This window comes from Megalobrama amblycephala, linkage group LG22 (assembly GCF_018812025.1).
Source record: "Megalobrama amblycephala isolate DHTTF-2021 linkage group LG22, ASM1881202v1, whole genome shotgun sequence".
NCBI classification, from domain to species: Eukaryota; Metazoa; Chordata; class Actinopteri; order Cypriniformes; family Xenocyprididae; genus Megalobrama; species Megalobrama amblycephala.
Genome location: NC_063065.1, coordinates 28,520,616 through 28,539,372, shown reverse-complemented (window position 1 = coordinate 28,539,372; position 18,757 = coordinate 28,520,616). Strand labels below are relative to the sequence as shown.

The following is an 18,757-nucleotide window of genomic DNA, read 5'->3' as shown; positions in this document are numbered from 1 at the left end:
TTGTAACATGAGGGTATCGTTACACCCCTACTAAAAGTACAATGCACGCAAGTATAAATTGAAGAAAAAGGAGATTTTTAACAAAACATCACCATTTTCTAAGTTACCTAGCACACAGGAGGATGTTGGTGTGAGCGAGACATCTCTTCAGTCTGAGGTTAAATCTACAGTCGTACCCTGAGGCCAGTCATACCTACAAGGGCTAGTATGCTTACAACAGATGGCCTCTGAGCCCTCCTGGCTCTCAGAAAGTTTCCTTATACTTATAAAGCACCGGCAGTGGTCTTCCATAAGAGAAGTGAAAACAGATAAGCTGAACGAAATGAAAGCTGTAAGGAGGGGGTGGTGAATGATGACAAACTACCTTGAACCAACCACCTTGCTAGAGGTAAATGTGCGTTTACATCATTATTATTCAGACGTTCTGCTCCTCTAATTTGATTGGCAGAGTGGCGTTCCAAGAATGATAAAGCAAAAAAGTAGAAGGCCACGTACACAATTTCCCAGATGGCACGTTTTGACTTCATGGATAAGCTAAAACATGTCAGCTGTGTGGACAATAGAGGTGGGTTGACAATATCAATTTCTCAATTTTAATTGATCTTCAGTTTGATAAACTGCCAAATCCCAAGATCAATGGTTTTCAGATGGTGCGTGAACAAATCTTTTTGTAGCAAGCCTCACATCTAATCGGAATAGGCTTTGTAATTTGTTACTTTTGATATGAAACAAAGTCTCAGCTTTCATATTCTGTCAATTTTATAATGAAAGAAAAAATAATAAATGTCATTTTGATGCTCTTTAATGTGGCATGGCAGATCGCTGTAGTGCCTCAGTTCAAGCGGCACGTGAAACCGATCATCTCTTTCTCTGTACTACTAGTTATAGCATGAAATAAACATGAATGAACATCAGAAGGAATGTTGAACGATACAGTACAACTTACTGAAATGATTCATGTCTCATGTAATCGTGTTTTAACCATGGAAATATGTCAATAAAACAATTGTTAACAATGTCACGTAAGGTTACATTTACCTCAGGAAAGTCATTTAAAGGGGACCTATTATACCTCTTTTCATAAGTCTCTGGTTTCCCCAGAATGTGTCTGTGAAGTTTCAGCTCAAAGTACCTCACATATAATTTATTATAGCTTGTCAAATTTGCCCCTATTTGGGTGTGAACAAAAACATGCCGTTTTTGTGCGTTTTTGTGTGAGCTGCTGCTCCCCGCCCCCTTTCCAGAAGAGGGCGGAGCTTTAACAGCTCAACAACAACAAAGCTGGAGAATCTCACGCAGCCAAAATGAGGATTGTCAGTAACGGTTCAGCCTTACATTGTTCAAACCGGAGTCGACACTGATGGAGAGACTCGGGAAGAAGTTACAACTTTTAGAATGAAACTGGACGTTTCTGAATGGTTAGTGGATAAATTTATGTAGTTGCTGTGGAGTTGATTCAACTCGTCGACTAGCATGTGCCGTCATGTTAATCTTTTGTGCAAATCCAGCGTTGAATTGACCCTCGTTTGTGAAGTAGTCTGGCGTAACTTGATTTACGCAAATATATAACACATTACAGACTTTTTCGGCACATTTTCTTCATAAATGAAATTCAACCACAGTGTCCTCAGTGGCTCAGATGTAGAGAGTCTAGGGAGACTCTTATGTTCGTTGGTACACCCAGTAACAGAAAATGTATAATGTTTGTTTGACTCAGACATTTTATATCTCCAGGTGCTACAGCAAGTAAACAGAAATGGCAGACTTAAAACAAACAATTAAACAAACAAACAAAACGGTGCATCATTAATTGTTGGTTAATGATGCTATTTAGAATAGCATAGCAGAATGAATGACAAGATAGCCAGACCAACCAAACCTGCTTTAACCACTTAAGACCAGCAAGCTGACTTAGGCTGGGGAAAAAAAAAAAAAAAAAAATTGCCTTCAAGTGGCTTTTTTTCTTTCTTAACCAATCAACCAACCAACAGTGAAAGCTATGACTATATTATGCCCAATGCCCTTGGTCATATCCTAATGTGCTTGATGTGAATGAAACTGCAATATAGAGATCATGTAAGCATGCCGTTAGTGTTTGTGAGGCTACTAAAGTGTGGACAGTATGCTTGCCTCACAAAAACCTGTATTGCGCTTCTTTTTTTTTTTTTTTTTTTTGGCTAAGAGTGTGTGTGGAGGCCGTATGTGTGTCATACAGCATGTCTTATTGTGTGCAGTGATTTATAGTGTGCGGTTGTGTGTATGTTGTGCATGTTGCTCTCATAGGACACAGCAAAACACACAAGGGCGGAGGAGGGCGCTGACCCCACGGTCATACCTCATTACCAGCGGAGAGGGAGACAGACAGAGAGACAGTCATATATAAACCCAGCAGAGCATCAGGCACACTGACAAGCAAATCTCTCTCTCTCTCTCATTCTCTGAGTAATGGACAGTGGGCAGAGAGGGAGATGGGCTGAGAAATGACCTACAGCCAGAGAGCACAGGTAATCAGTCACACACACATTCAGGACGAGCACCAACCTGCCTCATGCTACACACGCCTCTATAGGGGGACGTACAGTGCCAGGCCTAGTTCACCCAAAAATGAAAATTCTGTCATTTATTACTAACCCTCATGCTGTTCCACACCCGTAAGACCTTCGTTAATCTTTCGGAACACAAATTAAGGTATTTTTGTTGAAATCCGATGACTCTGTGAGGCCTTCATAGGGAGCAATGACATTTCCTCTCTCAAGATCCATTAATGTACTAAAAACAGTTCATGTGTGTACAGTGGTTCAATATTAATATTATAAAGCGACGAGAATATTTTTGGTGCACCAAAAAAAAACCAAAATAACGACTTATTTAGTGATGGCCGATTTCAAAACACTGCTTCAGGAAGCTTCGTTGCATAATGAATCAGCGTATCGAATCATGATTTGGATCGCGTGTCAAACCGCCAAAATGCTGAAATCACGTGACTTTGGCGCTTCGAACCGCTGATTCTACACGCTGATTCATTATGCTCTGAAGCTTCCTGAAGCAGTGTTTTGAAATCGGCCATCACTAAATAAGTTGTTATTTTGTTTTTTTGGCGCACCAAAAATATTCTCGTCGCTTTATAATATTAATATTGAACCACTGTACTCACATGAACTGATTTAAATATGTTTTTAGTACCTTTATGGATCTTGAGAGAGGAAATGTCTTTGCTCCCTATGAAGGCCTCACTGAGTCATCGGATTTCAACTAAAATATCTCAATTTGCGTTTCAAAGATTAACAAGGGTCTTATGGATGTGGAATGGCATGAGGGTGAGTAATAAATGACAGAATTTTCATTTTTGGGTGAACTAACCCTTTAATGGAAGAGGTCCCCTTACAATATATGCCATATATGACATATAGAAGGTCACAATTGAAAAGAAGAGCATTCATGCCATTGATGTGCTATAGCAATACAGGAAATGTATCAGAAACAGAAACAAAGAAAAGCATTAAATGTTAAAGGGGACATATAATGAAAACCTTACTTTTTCCGTGTTTAAGTGCTATAATCGGGTCCCCGGTGCATCTACCAACCCAGAAAACGAGAAAAAGGACAACCCAGTAATTTTAATTTGGTAAGCCTTCTCTACAAGCATGTGAAAAAAACAAGCCGCTCAGATTTCGCTCCCCTTGTGACGTAGGAATGGGAACTTATTACAATATTACCACCCCTTAATCTGTAGGTTTCCACCTAAATTGCCACCATTTTGTTTTTGCAATGGTGTACCAGTGATCCTGGAGTGCAGCTATCCTGCACAATTTAGCTGCAACCCTGATCAAACACAGGAAGGTGAGTTAGGTCGGAGAAAAACTCAAGCAGGACAGCAACACTCAAGAGCGACCATCCCTGAGCTTGTGATATGTCTCAGCTATGTAAACATGATCACTGATCTGTTAACAGCTATAATAGTAAACATATGATTCTCCATAAACTCTTGCCATCTGAGCCACTAAGAGATGCAATGGTGCAATTTTATTTATGAAGGGAATGTGTCCAAATAAATTCATATACCAGTATGTGCAAGTCATTTTACACCAGACTGCTTTGCACATGAGGGTCAGTAAACAGGACTTGCACAGAATTTGATTCTCAAAAATGGATTGATACCAACTGTTCATGATCCAATTTCATATATATTTCATGATGTTTGCTTTCTAAATGTTTCATTAGCACATTGCTAATGTACTGTTAAATGTGGCTAAAGTTATCATTGTTTCTTACTGTATTCATGGAGACCAATGCAATGTCGTTATTTTCATTTTTAACCCGAAAACGCTCGCAGTCTGTATAATTCATAAAGCATCTTCATTCTTATTGAGTCTCTCCAACAGCGTGTAGCTTTAGCCACGTTAGCTGTGCAGCACGTTATCAAACTCATTCAGAATCGAATGTTAGTAAACATCCACAAAATACATGCCATACCTACGTGATCTGATATGCTGCATCACGAACAGTTTGTAATGACCCATTTTGAGAGTTTGCTCCCATATTTGCTGTGTGAGCTTCTCCAGTATTGTTTATGCCTTAGTGTATTAGAATCGCAAGAATAAGTGTTATAAAATATCCACGGGGTATTTTGAGCTGAAACTTCACAGACACATTCTGGGTACACCTGGAACTTATATGACATCTTGCAAAAAGGGGCATAATAGGTCACCTTTAAAATATTTTCTCTTGTCCCAGTTTAATGTGCAGAGACAAATAGAAGTAAAAACCATCAAAGATTGATTCTCTTAGATCACTATTAGAACACTGCTGTTTGTTTAAGTGGCCCAGCAACACTGGCTTAACCAATTATTGTTACCGGTGTGATCGTGCCTTATGGTTGCTAGGTGAGATCCATATTCGTGAGAAATGCTGTAAATCTTACCTGGAAGGTGACAGGCTGATAGATGTCAGACAGGCGGAACTGTTTTAGGAAGCGTTCATCCTCGCTCCAGAAAAGTCGGATATCTGGGATGTCGAACAGAACCATGGCCAACCTCTCCAGCCCAAGACCAAAAGCCCAACCCATCTTATTACCAGCACCGGCTGCAGAAAATAACAACAACTGGATGAGAAACGTACTCCATTTTAGTATTTGCTTTTTTGAGTGTGACATTCTGTCATGAAAAGACAAATGTTTCAACAAGGATGACTGCAACTAGTCAAAACACATCTACACTAAACCAAAACCTTGACGTTCTTCTGTTGTGTTGCAGCATGAGCTTTCAGCATATAAATATAAAATCCTTTAAGTCAACATGAAATCAGAACCTCAAATACCAAGGAATGTTTCTGATCGTATTGTGCATGATCCATCGGTTCGTGTTATTCCAAACAAAAAACGTTTGCTCCATAATCTTTCATGAAAAAGCACTAACTTGCTCCTCTTTTTTTTGTCCTTTCCAACAACATGGCTATAGATTTTGATATGTTATGCATATTTTCACAAGCCAATCAATGCCCAACTACTTAGTTTCTCAATGAATATTAAGTTTCACTAGGAAATACATCAGATAAAGAGGACATATTATGCCCTTTTTTAAAATCTTGATTTGTTTTTTTTGGGCTCTACTAGAACAGGCTTTCAAGCTTGAATGTTCCAAAAACATATTTCACATTTTCTCCATTGTTGCAGCTCTTCTCTTCCCAATCTGTCAGTAAAGCTCTTTTTAGTTCCTGTCTTTATGAAGCCCCTTCTTCTGAAAAGCAAAATATGCTCTGATTGGTCAGCTGGACCAGTGTCATTGGTCAAGCGCTTCAAGCGTGTTTGGGAAATGTCCCGCCCCTCACCATAACCATGAGTTTCAACACATTACTAACTAACTCAACCAGGCCCCACCCATTTTTCCGTTTGCCTTGGGCAGGAATCATTTAAATGAGGAATATTGTGACGTGTTTGTTCCCAGAAGAAAACTCAAGACTACAATGGAGGCGTTTCAGGGAGTTCAGAAACAGTGACATTGATATAGAGAATAACTCCCTTTGAAGTGACTTTGTGCTTTGGAACTCTGCAGAGCTTATTCATGCTCAAACAACAACATTACACACTAAAAAAAGATGAAAATGTATTTAAAAAATAAAGCTTAACAGGACCTCTTTAAGTCAAACATGTCTGAATAAGGTAAAACGTGCTGCTAATGGCATTTCACGTTGACGTCAACTCATGTGACGGCACTAAATTAATCTGTTTTAAGATCCACAGGTAGAGGAATAAGTGAAGTGACATATGCCGTTGATTGACAGATTGACGGAGAAGTCAACTTTAGAAATAGAGCCGCTATTTCTGATGTGATTATACTCATTACGAATTTTTATTTGCTTTGCAACCCTGTTTGACCTATGGTGAGTGGAAGAGAGAACAAACAGATTTTTTTTTCCAGATTTTCCAAGCCTTTCAGTCTCTTACAAGCCACTGTTTAACCCAGTGAGGCATTCCTTCAGATGTGAAGGAAATGTGTTTTATATGTTAATGAAGGGAATGCTCAGGGGTCAAAATGCTCAGCCAGATGGGACAGAAATCTGAATAAATCTAACCTTCAGACGTACAAATCAATCAACTCTCCCTTTCTCTCCCAAGTGGAGACGTTAACAATTCCAATCTCTCTCAAGACTGTGGAATACACATTTAATACTCATTTTACTAATTGCAATATGTATATATAGACTTTCTTTTTAATTGTCTCCAAGCTTGATTTGAATGCAACCATGAATTTTATTTAAATAATAAAGGTAAAGCAAATGGTGTTTGCTTATTAAACAATGCATTGTAGTGTCGCTAGGCTGTTGCCAAGTGGTCGTTCTTGGTGTTTTTTTATTGGCCAAGTCAAATTAAATCTGTTCAGTTTGGTGTAGCCTAAACATGGAATAAAATATATAAATAAATAAAAAATAATAAAAAAAAACATGGCCGCCTATGTTGTTGGTTTGATACAGGGTTACGAAAAATTCTGAATTTGAAGGTGATGTAGTTTCTGCAACACTAGTGGCACTTAGTGGAATTACAAAAAAAAATACATATTTTCAAACAACCTCCCCAAACTCAAACATCACAAACACAGCACAAACACGTCTCAATAGGTAAATGTAGCTACTTTCAATATATGGTTCAAACTCGTAGGAATACTTTTAGCAGTGTTGCTATATGTCAATTGAGTAGACTAACACTCTCTGTCTAGAGCAAACACGAGTGTCTCGCTTATAATAAACACATCCAACGTATATCTGCCAGAACTGGACACATCAAAGTAATTAATATAAACTGGTACATTTGTCTTTCTTAACAGGTGCATGATGATGCTGTATGGTATGTTAGTGTCCATTGTAATGTGACAAATCATCGCTTTAATGTGCTCATGACCTGTTCATCTTTGGAGGTCTAAATGCAGCGAATTTTGGTTTGCACTATTGAATTCACCCCACAGAAAGTTGAATTTGAAGTTGAATCCATTGTTGTCCATCTTGACAAACTTTTCTTTTCTAGTCAAAAATGTTATTTTGTTGAGTTCCTTTTCGATTTCAAATTATTTTAATTATACTTCTTGAATTAAATTTCTAATCACAATTCTGCATGCTCTTGCACACCTCAATTCATAAGCCACATTTCCACCGCAGGAACTTTCCCCAGGAACTAAGGACAGTGTGTTTCAACCACAGGAACCAGGGTCTAAATGAAGTTCCAGGTAAAAATTCTCCCCTCAGAAAGTCCCTGCTCACGAGGTAGTACTTTTTCAAAGTTCAGGAACTTTTGGGGGTGGGACTTATATAGACTTATAACTTATTATTAAGCTTATATGCAGAGGATGAAATCCAGCGGGAACTGGACAGCAGCGTGCAGTCCTACGCCACCGGACTCTTCTTCATGGTACTTTGGACCACAATGGAAACGCAGACAGGTATTGTTTCAGGTAATTATGGTGGAAACAAGGCTATACTCAGGAATTGGATTGAATTTAAAATGCATTCTAAACCCAGTTTCTAAATGGTGAATATCCTTGCTTTAAAATCTAAATAAAATCAGATTTTTGTTAATGTGCGTCAGACTGGATTTCTTCATGTGATTTTTCACCATTCATCGCGCAACAATGGTATGTCGGGCGACAAAAAGACTTGAGTGAATATGTCTAAATTTTGGATATAACCCCTATGAAAAACATAATTATTGGTGAAACATCCATTTCTAAATTGTCATGAATTGCAAAGCTAAAGCGATTTTGTGTTGTTACTGTGACATATCAACTAATAACATTCTTGAGTAGCATATCAGCATATTAGAATGATTTCTGAAGGATCATGTGACACTGAAGACTGGAGTAATGATGCTGAAAATTCAGCTTTGATGACAGGAATAAATTACATTTAAAATAAAAAAACTGTTATTTTATAATATTTCACAATATTACTGTTTTTACTGTGTTTTTGATCAAATAAACGCAGCCTTGGAGAGCATAAGGCTCTTCTTCAAAAAAATCTTACTAACCCCAAGTTTTTGAGTCAACAGGATTTTTTGGTACATTTCATCAATGGCGACTGATGAATAATGAACATGAAGAAGTCTGATGCACAATTTGAGTTATCATTCATGTCCGTAGCAATAGTCAGAGTGACGCATGCTTTAGCAAGCAGCTCTAATTACAGGGATGATGATGTAGATGGAAGGAAGACTCCACTACAGTAGCTCCGGCGCTGAGCCGTGGATTGATGGTCGGGCTGATTGCTATCACTCGTCTGTCAGTGGAAATCACGAGCACATCCAGGGAGATAAAAGAGAGGTGTAAAGCGATGTGACACGGCTAAGAGTGAAGCGGAGGCTAAGCGGACGGGCGCCAACACACACACACCGTGAACGCCAGAGACGTCAGCCAGATACTGGCGCGAAAATCAGCTGTCGCCGATGACCTCAGACGAACGCCACAGCCTTGCATTTTCCCTCCCTCTTTGAGTCTATGAGGTCCGTTGCACTCGTAGCCAATCGGAGCCAAGGAGGTGTGTGAGGGGACGTTGAGCGTGGGCTGCGTTTGACGCCATTCACCTCCTGATGACATCAGTGGGGCTTACAGTCCTTGGCAGCTTTGACTCACAGCTTGATGCCTCTTTGCTTTCCCCTCCCTGCCAATCTCTCTCATTCTGTCTCCTACAGGCCTCCAATGCTCATTCAAGTCCTTTGTTGTCTCTCTGTATTCCTCACTTTACGCCCTTTCATCACCCCCGTCCCAACATGTCCCATTTTTCTGCCACTTTCTATCAGTTTTCTCTTGCTGCTTCTACTTCCTTTCTTGATTCTTTAGTCTCTCAACACCTCTCTTGTGTCTTTTTCTCTGGTGTTGATGTAGATTTGCACTAGTCTGCCCTCACCAGAAACACGCCTGCTGTTTTCAGCAGTAATAATCATGTTTGACAACAGGCTGTAGTCTGTAAAACAGCCGTTGACATGCTGGTCTAGCTTTGTTTAAGATGCTGTGCTTGCAGGCGTTGGCTGGGGTTATATAATTTTATTTCTCCAAAGGTCTACTGACTTATTAAAGTTTTTCGAAACCATTTCCCTCTTTCTCTCTGACTCTTGTAATCAGTTAAACTGGAAGATTGAAAATGGGGATCCCCATCTGGAGGTGATTCTGGTACTCTAGGCACCCACCCCAAAAATAATGACCTAGTTGAATTGTGTAGATATATGTGCATTTAAATTTGGTAGAAACCAAACCATCAAATCAAATCAAATCAAATCAAATCAAATCAAATCAAATCAAATCAATAAAATAAAATAAAATAAAATAAAATAAAATAAAATAAAATAAAATAAAATAAAATAAAATAAAATAAAATAAAATAAAATAAAATAAAATAAAATAAAATAAAATAAAATAAAATAAAATAAAATAAAATAAAATAAAAAAAAAAAAAAATAATAAAATAAAATAAAATAAAATAAAATAAAATAAAATAAAATAAAATAAAATAAAAAAAAAAAAAAAAAAAAAATAAAAAAAATAAAAAAAATAAAATGAATAAATAAATAAATAAATAAATAAATAAAATAAAATAAAGATTTTTGCACTGGAGAAAAGGTTTTGCATTCTGAAAGTTACGAAAGTTATGAAAGTTATGTTTATCTAGTACATCAAGCTCTTTTATCTCAAAGATCAAGGAAAAAAATATTTTCACTTTAAATAGGAGCTCATTTAAATAGACATTATTTACTGATAACGTCCAGATTTCTATGCTCACAAGTCTTTGCTTTCTATCCAGTTGCACTGATGTAAGACAAAGTAAAGGCCCTTATATGTAATGTCAAGACATCAATTATAACTCACAGCAAGCGTCATGTACTGCTTTGACCTCCGCATGAAAAGAACTGCAGATATCATTATGGGATTGCACAACATTGATAGGTAGCAAATGGGAAGTATACATATTAAACAGTAAAATTAGTGAAAGCACCACCATGTATTTGAGTTTAAAAAAAATTATGATTACACACTGGTATCAACCAAGTAATGTTATGCCATGTCAGCTGTTTAGCAATCATTGGCTGTGGTTTGTGGAAAATGAGGTCAAAGCGGTTGGAAATTTGTAACATAACTCTAGATTAATGTGTGGACAAACTTTGTCTTTATCACAGAAGGAAAACTACTGGGAATACATCATTAGCCAAGTTTCAATCCAGTTTTTGCGATGTTTTGTTATCGACATAGAATTTATGCGCTAAAGATAAACGGAAAAAGATTGTGTCGACATTTGAGAAATTTTATCGATAAATGGCATTTCCATCAGCAATATCGCTAAACTTTTTGAAGTGGTAAACCTTTTTTTCACAAAAAAAAAATCCTTACACCGTGTCTACACGAGACGGGACTTTTATCATGTCACATCGCGCCACAACAGCTAAAAGCTGTCTACACTGAACGCGTCAAGACGACTTGAACTACGTCAGAAATAGAACGGGGAATGTGTTTACTGTCTGGAATTTTTCACGTCGTGTCGCTGCATCCAGTGTAGACAATATCACAGATTATAGTGGGTTATATTGTCTTTTGATGCGTCGCATCGCGTCATGCATGTCCGGTGTAGACACGGTGTTAGATGGAAAACTGGCTATTGAAATAGTTTCTGAGTTTTACAATAGACAGTGAATGTCAAATGAATGTGTAATGAATCCTATCTTTTCGTGGTGTATCTTATAAAACAAATAATTTTTCAAATAGCATACTCCAAATGTAGTTTACTCAAAAATGAATATGCAATGCCAAACATGCTAGAGTAGCATTGTAGCAGACTTCCACAGAGTTCAAAGCATTGGTGAATGTAGATGCAAGTCGTGTTTAAGAACCAAAAGAAATAGAAATGAGACTTTTGTGGCTTTTAGTCCATGTCTGTCAGCTTTGAGGTCACTTAATATGCTAATTTATTTATAAAAGAAGACAAATAAACCACTGACTTGCATTAGCAAATAGCAAATCATGGTTCATGACTATTATCGTAAATGGAAATTTAAAAATGTACAAGCAATTTGATGAAAATAGCACCTTTGCCTTTACCAAATAGAATTTATAGAATTAAATAGATAGAATAGAATCTATTTGCTAGTTAGCTAAAAATGTCACACATATTTATTTATTTTTTCCTAGTATAAAATATACACTTGACATTTTACCTGTGCTCTGTGTTTGAAAAATGAAATTTCAGAGGACTGACTTCCTTGGATGACCGTGTTTATAATCCCCCCTGAAGTGTTTTTACTATTTCACACATCTGTTTGTTTTAATAATTCTTTCCACTTCAGTAATCACAGAGCAAACGTTTTCAATCATTAACCCGGACAACAAGCCATACTATTTATCTACTGCTGCCAAACCAGCCAGACCAAATAGAGGAGGATAGCACTTTAAAGACAAAGACTCTCCGCTGGTAATGAAGGAGTCTCAATTTAGAGATTGGATTAAAATACTCTAAAAATAAAACGATCTTGTCTTCTTGTTTTTTTTTGTTTGTTTTTTTGCCGCCGTACGCTAATTGGCTAATACTCTCCATTGTTTGAGCATAAATTTCACAGAAAGCATAAGACATTGCAATATACAAACAAGTTACATATGTGAAGCGATCAGCATGCACGCTTATATTTTGCGAGCCATAAATTTCACACAGAGAGAAAGAAAAACGGATTAGAAAACTTAATCATCAGGTATGTCACTTAAATTACCATTACAAGAAAACATAGACACCTGCAGTCCACACTAACAACAGAGAGCCTCATTTATTCTGTTATGAACACAAAATTACATTTGCATAGTGAAATTAAAATGGATTTTGCAGGGGGAATATTGGCTCACGCAGCTCCTTACTGAACCATTATCATATATTAGCACTATAGGTTATTAACGACTACGGTTGGCTTTGTAATGAAGTGCTTTTGTTACTGTGTGTCGATACAGGGAGAGTTAAACATTAGATGAGGGTGAAAGGGTCTCAAGCTGTTGGAAATTAACTTTTACTAGGCTGAAAAAGGTGGAAATTATCTCTTGGATTCTGGCAAAAACACTAAGATGAAAGAAAAACAAAATCTAGTGTAGTAACCATATAGTTTCAAAATACCAACAATCATTTACGTTAAATAAATAAATAAATAAATAAATAAAGTATAAATTAAATGAATGAATGTAACCCTTTATTTTAATGCATCCTTGTTGTGTTGTAATTACACAAATAATCCTGAGTAATATTAATTAACAACATGTACTTACTATAGGTTTAGGGTTAGAGTTAGCTTTTGGTTTAGTTATGGTATTGTCTATAATGTACTGTCATAATGTGTTACCTACCAACCAACCATCCAACCAACCCATCTACTGTACCAACCAACCAACCCATCTACTGTACCAACCAACCATCCAACCCATCTACTGTACCAACCAACCAACCAACCAACCAACCAACCAACCAACCAACCAACCAACCCATCTACTGTACCAACCAACCAACCCATCTACTGTACCAACCCACCAACCCACCAACCCACCAACCATGTCATGCCTTTTCAGACAATAATTTTTTCAACCAAAGATCTTATTCAGATTTACGTTCACCACCAACTCAAATGTCTGCTATGGTGAAATTATCTCTTGGATTCTGGCAAAAACACTAAGATGAAAGAAAAACAAAATCTAGTATAGTAACCATATAGTTTCAAAATACCAACAATCATTTATGTTAAATAAATAAATAAATAAATAAATAATGTATAAATTAAATGAATGAATGTAACCCTTTATTTTAATGCATCCTTGTTGTGTTTTAATTACACAAATAATCCTGAGTAATATTAATTAACAACATGTACTTACTATAGGTTTAGGGTTAGAGTTAGCTTTTGGTTTAGTTATGGTATTGTCTATAATGTACTGTCATAATGTGTTACCTACCAACCAACCAACCAACCAACCAACCATCCAACCCATCTACTGTACCAACCAACCATCCAACCAACCCATCTACTGTACCAACCAACCATCCAACCCATCTACTGTACCAACCAACCAACCAACCAACCCATCTACTGTACCAACCAACCCATCTACTGTACCAACCAACCAACCCATCTACTGTACCAACCCACCAACCAACCAACCAACCAACCATGTCATGCCTTTTAAGACAATAATTTTTTCAACCAAAGATCTTATTCAGATTTACGTTCACCACCAACTCAAATGTCTGCTATGGTGAAATTATCTCTTGGATTCTGGCAAAAACACTAAGATGAAAGAAAAACAAAATCTAGTATAGTAACCATATAGTTTCAAAACACCAACAATCATGTACGTTTAATAAATAAATAAATAAACAAATAAATAAATGTAACCCTTTATTTTAATGCGTCCTTGTTGTGTTGTAATTACACAAATAATTCTGAGTAATATTAATTAACAACATGTACTTACTATAGGTTTAGGGTTAGACTTAGCTTTTGGTTTAGTTATGGTATTGTCTATAATGTACTGTTATAATGTGTTACCTACCAACCAACCAACCAACCAACCAACCATCCAACCCATCTACTGTACCAACCAACCAACCAACCAACCAACCAACCAACCAACCAACCAACCAACCATCCAACCCATCTACTGTACCAACCAACCAACCATCCAACCCATCTACTGTACCAACCAACCAACCAACCATCCAACCAACCCATCTACTGTACCAACCAACCATCCAACCAACCCATCTACTGTACCAACCAACCAACCAACCATCCAACCAACCCATCTACTGTACCAACCAACCATCCAACCAACCCATCTACTGTACCAACCAACCAACCAACCAACCAACCAACCAACCAACCAACCAACCAACCAACCAACCAACCAACCAACCAACCAACCAACCAACCAACCAACCAACCAACCAACCAACCAACCAACCAACCAACCAACCAACCAACCAACCAACCAACCAACCAACCAACCCATCTACTGTACCAACCAACCAACCAACCCATCTACTGTACCAACCAACCAACCAACCAACCAACCAACCAACCAACCAACCAACCAACCAACCAACCAACCAATCTACTGTACCAACCAACCAACCAACCAACCAACCAACCAACCAACCAACCAACCAACCAACCAACCAACCAACCAACCAACCAACCAACCAACCAACCAACCAACCAACCAACCAATCCATCTACTGTACCAACCAACCAACCAACCAACCAACCAACCAACCAACCAACCAACCAACCCATCTACTGTACCAACCAACCAACCCATCTACTGTACCAACCAACAAACCAACCAACCAACCAACCAACCAACCAACCAACCAACCAACCAACCCATCTACTGTACCAACCATCTATCCAACCCTTCTACCAACCAACCAACCAACCAACCATGTCATGCCTTTTCAGACAATAATTTTTTCAACCAAAGATCTTATTCAGATTTACGTTCACCACTAACTCAGATGTCTGCTATGGTGCTGTATACTATATCTTTATATATGAGCTCAATAACGGCGCTGAACAAATCAACCTGGAGCATCGCCGGCCAGAAACCCAGAGATGAAGAAAAGGGATGGTGCTTCCATGCATTATTGAATGGTCTAACAATATGATTGAGGGCAAATAACTTTTATAGCGCTTGTTTTATTCATACAGATGATGAGAGGCAGTTGGCCCTTTCCTGTGTCTTGGAGTATGATAGCATTTGTTGAGAAGAAATGGTCACGGGAAAAGCCCAGAGGAGGCTGGAGGGGTGGAGAGGCCATGGACACAGCATCAGGATCTCCCCGGTCTCAGGGTCAGCACGCCTTGTAATGAAAGCGCCAGTGATGTGTGACACAGAATACAGAAATGACCGCCTAGACGACTAGAATGAAAAGTAGGACTTTTGGGTGACGGTCATTTAGCAACAGGTCTTCAGAATACTAGAGCACAATTGATTTGAATCAGTGTTATTGTACCATCATTGAGATAATAATCAATTATAGTTTTTATTAATACTTTGAATTAGTTATTTTATGCATTGTGTATAAAGATGAATGAAACTGCAGGTTTAGACATAAGAAAATTAATTTAAAAAAAATAAGTTGGACCAACATAAGACCATTTAGTTACTATAGTAGAGTAAATTTATTTGACCTAAATCAACTAAATTGTGTTGATCAAACTAAACTTAAACTTAACTTATTTTAATTGAATGATCTAAATTCAATTGTGTGTAAAAACTTGCTTCAATTAAATTAAGTAAGGGTAATAAATTCATTTTTGTGTGATGGCAAGCAGCTTTGAGCTTAGATAAACAAACAAGTTTAAACAAGACAGACATTGAAGGGACAGTCGTATCACTTATTACACAGCTTTTCACCACATAAATAATGACTGGGAATATGAAATATTGATTTGAGAAGAAACTGTTACCTGTAGAAACCTTACCTGTTTATTATCTTACAATCCATTACAGTGAACAAAATAATCATTCTAGCAACAAGACGAACACTTCAACAATATTACTGTAGCCCAAGTATTAATACTGAAGTCCTTTGGTTTCATTTTACAGTAAGTACAGTTAATAACTGAGGCTGCGTTTGAATGAAACAAGAGCGAGAGTCTATCAGTGGTGTGATATGAGAGACAAGAACGAAGCGCCAGCCTCAAATATCTGGATGAGTGTCATTATACAGCGTTGCTAAGGACAACGTCCATGATCAGCGAATAACAGACCTCAGAATGTCACAACTGACCAATAAGAAACAAGCATTTCAGAGAGCTGTGTAATAAACAAGTTTATAGTGCAAAAAAAATACCACAGATTGGGCAAGTAAGAAAGTAGAAACAGAGGAAAAACAAAACTTTGTATTGTTTAATGTTGCTGTTTGAGCATGAAAAAGCTCTCTAAAGTTCCAATTTAAAAACAGTACACACTGATATAGCGAATAACTCCCTTTGGAGGAACTCCCTGAAACGCCTCCTCGCGTTGAGTTTTCTTATGGGAATGAACATGTCACAATATTCCTCATTTAAATAATTCCCGCCCAAGGCATATGCTAAATAAAGGGGTAGGGCCTGGTTGAGTAAGTAGCTTGCTGAAACTCGTGGTTATGGTAAGGGGCGGGACATTTCCTAAACACGCTGGAAGTGCTTGACCAATCACAACACACTGGTCCAGCCAACCAATCAGAGCACATTGTGCTTTTCAGAAGGAAGGGCTTCATAGACAGGATCTATACAGAGTGTTACTGACAGACTGGGAAGAGAGGAGCTGCAACAATGGAGAATATTGGGGAAAATAAGGTGCTTTTTGAACATTCAAGCATGAAAACCTATTCCTGTAGAACCCCAAATCAAAATTAATTTTACAATCACTTTGTAAAAGGGCATAGTATGGCCTCTTTTAAAAAATCTATTAGTGCAGCTAATTCAATGTCATTTTTTCTTTGCTTGTCATGTTCAAGGTGCTGTTTTCTGCATGCCATGGTCTTTCTGACTAGGACTAAACTTGGGATAATCTAAAAAGTTAACCTCTAGAATGACCAAATTACCCAATTAGCATTTAATCTGCTCTGAAATCCTCTGAACTCAAACAGTGACCTGTGCTAAAATCTTGGCTGACAGCATCCTCGTTTATCTCCATCCTATTTCGCTGTCCTCTTGAGTCTTTTTTGTTGTGCCATGCTCATTTTGTCCTCTACTTAGAGGACGATGACAACCAAGTTCCTTTTATAAACCGCAGCAGCAAGTACAGCTAATTATTCATGAGAGGTTGACAATGTGGCTTAACCTCCTCTAAACGCTGGATAAAAACTAAGCCATGTCGAGTTCCACTTTCGCAAAAACTTCCTCCGTTTGGCTCACGTTGCCATTTGCATTTAATCCTCTTCAAATTAAAGGTTGTTTTTGGCATTGTGTGCATGGTTAGCACTTCGATACACGTGGCTAGTTCTTCGCATGGCATGGCATGGCATTAAAAAGTGTGCTACCTGTCATAAAGAAGGGCTTTTCGTTTTAATACATTTAATTAACAGTTGCACCTCTGTGAGATGGCAACCGAAACCTCATATGGATAAACAGATATATTAGCATACTTGGTTCATTTACCAACTTATTACATCTCAATTAGTGTGTCTTGGCTATGCAGGGATGATTGCTCTGTCTGGCTGCACTCTGGTCCCATCGCACCAGCTGCCTGGGGACATGAAACCCCAACACTCACAATGACATATTCATTCTCCTTTCTGTCTCAGAGCTCCACACAGTTAGTCTCTATCTTCCAAGCGCTGAGAAAAAGAGCAGCAAACCAACCAAATTTAGACCAGATCACGTCTTGGTCATGACCTGATCAACTGGTTCACTTTAAGCAGGTGAAAATTCATACTAAAGCAGCATGATACATATTGCATAAGATGGCCATGGAACTTGCATAGATCGAGTATACAGTATGTTATACAACAATGTTGAGTTATTGATGCTGATTGCTTGGCACATGTTCCAGAGGTGTTGATTAATTTTCTAAAAATGGTTCTTTTCATGAAGAGGCTACAAAAAAGGACTGATACCATTTTTATTTTTATATTTAGTAAGGTTCAATATCATATTTTACCATTTAATATGATTTTACAGCGGCAAGTATAACTTAACTTAGTAGAGAAATTAGTCCAAAATGATGGTCAAATAAACGCATAATAATAATAAAAATAGAAATAAATGTACATATACTTTTTTAAATTGTTTTATGCACACGTGCACACACACACACACACACACACACGAATGTGTAACAGCGTTGAAAATGTAGCTTAATTTTAAATGTCATTTAGTAGGGGCTAGTTAATTTGGGTGCAAATGTTGGCATGTAGTAATTAATAGACTCTCACTGTTTCAAATTAAAGGATTAGTTCACTTCAGAATTAAAATTTTCTGATAATTTACTCACCTCCATGTCATCCAAGATGTTTATGTCTTTCTTTCTTTATTAAAAAAAAAGAAATTACGGTTTTTGAGGAAAATATTCCAGAATTGTTCTCCATATAGTGGACTTCATTGGGGTTCAACAGGTTGAAGGTCCAAATGTCAGTTTCAGTGCAGCTTCAAAGGACTCTACACGATCCCAGATGAGGAATAAGTGTCTTGTCTAGAAATGATCGGTCATTTTCTAAAAAAAAAAAAAAAAAAAAAAAAAAAAGTATATACTTTTTAAACTTAAATGGTCGTCAT

The 18,757-nt window shown here is 37.5% G+C and overlaps 1 protein-coding gene across 1 annotated transcript in view; it reads right to left on the bottom strand.

Annotated features, from left to right (window-relative positions):
- Positions 1–18,757, bottom strand: part of fars2 (phenylalanyl-tRNA synthetase 2, mitochondrial) — a 191,258-nt gene that overhangs the window by 90,096 nt on the left and 82,405 nt on the right. Inside the window, 1 exon segment of the mRNA XM_048175314.1 lies at positions 4,922–5,082. Within this exon segment, the coding sequence (XP_048031271.1) occupies positions 4,922–5,082 (161 nt within the window).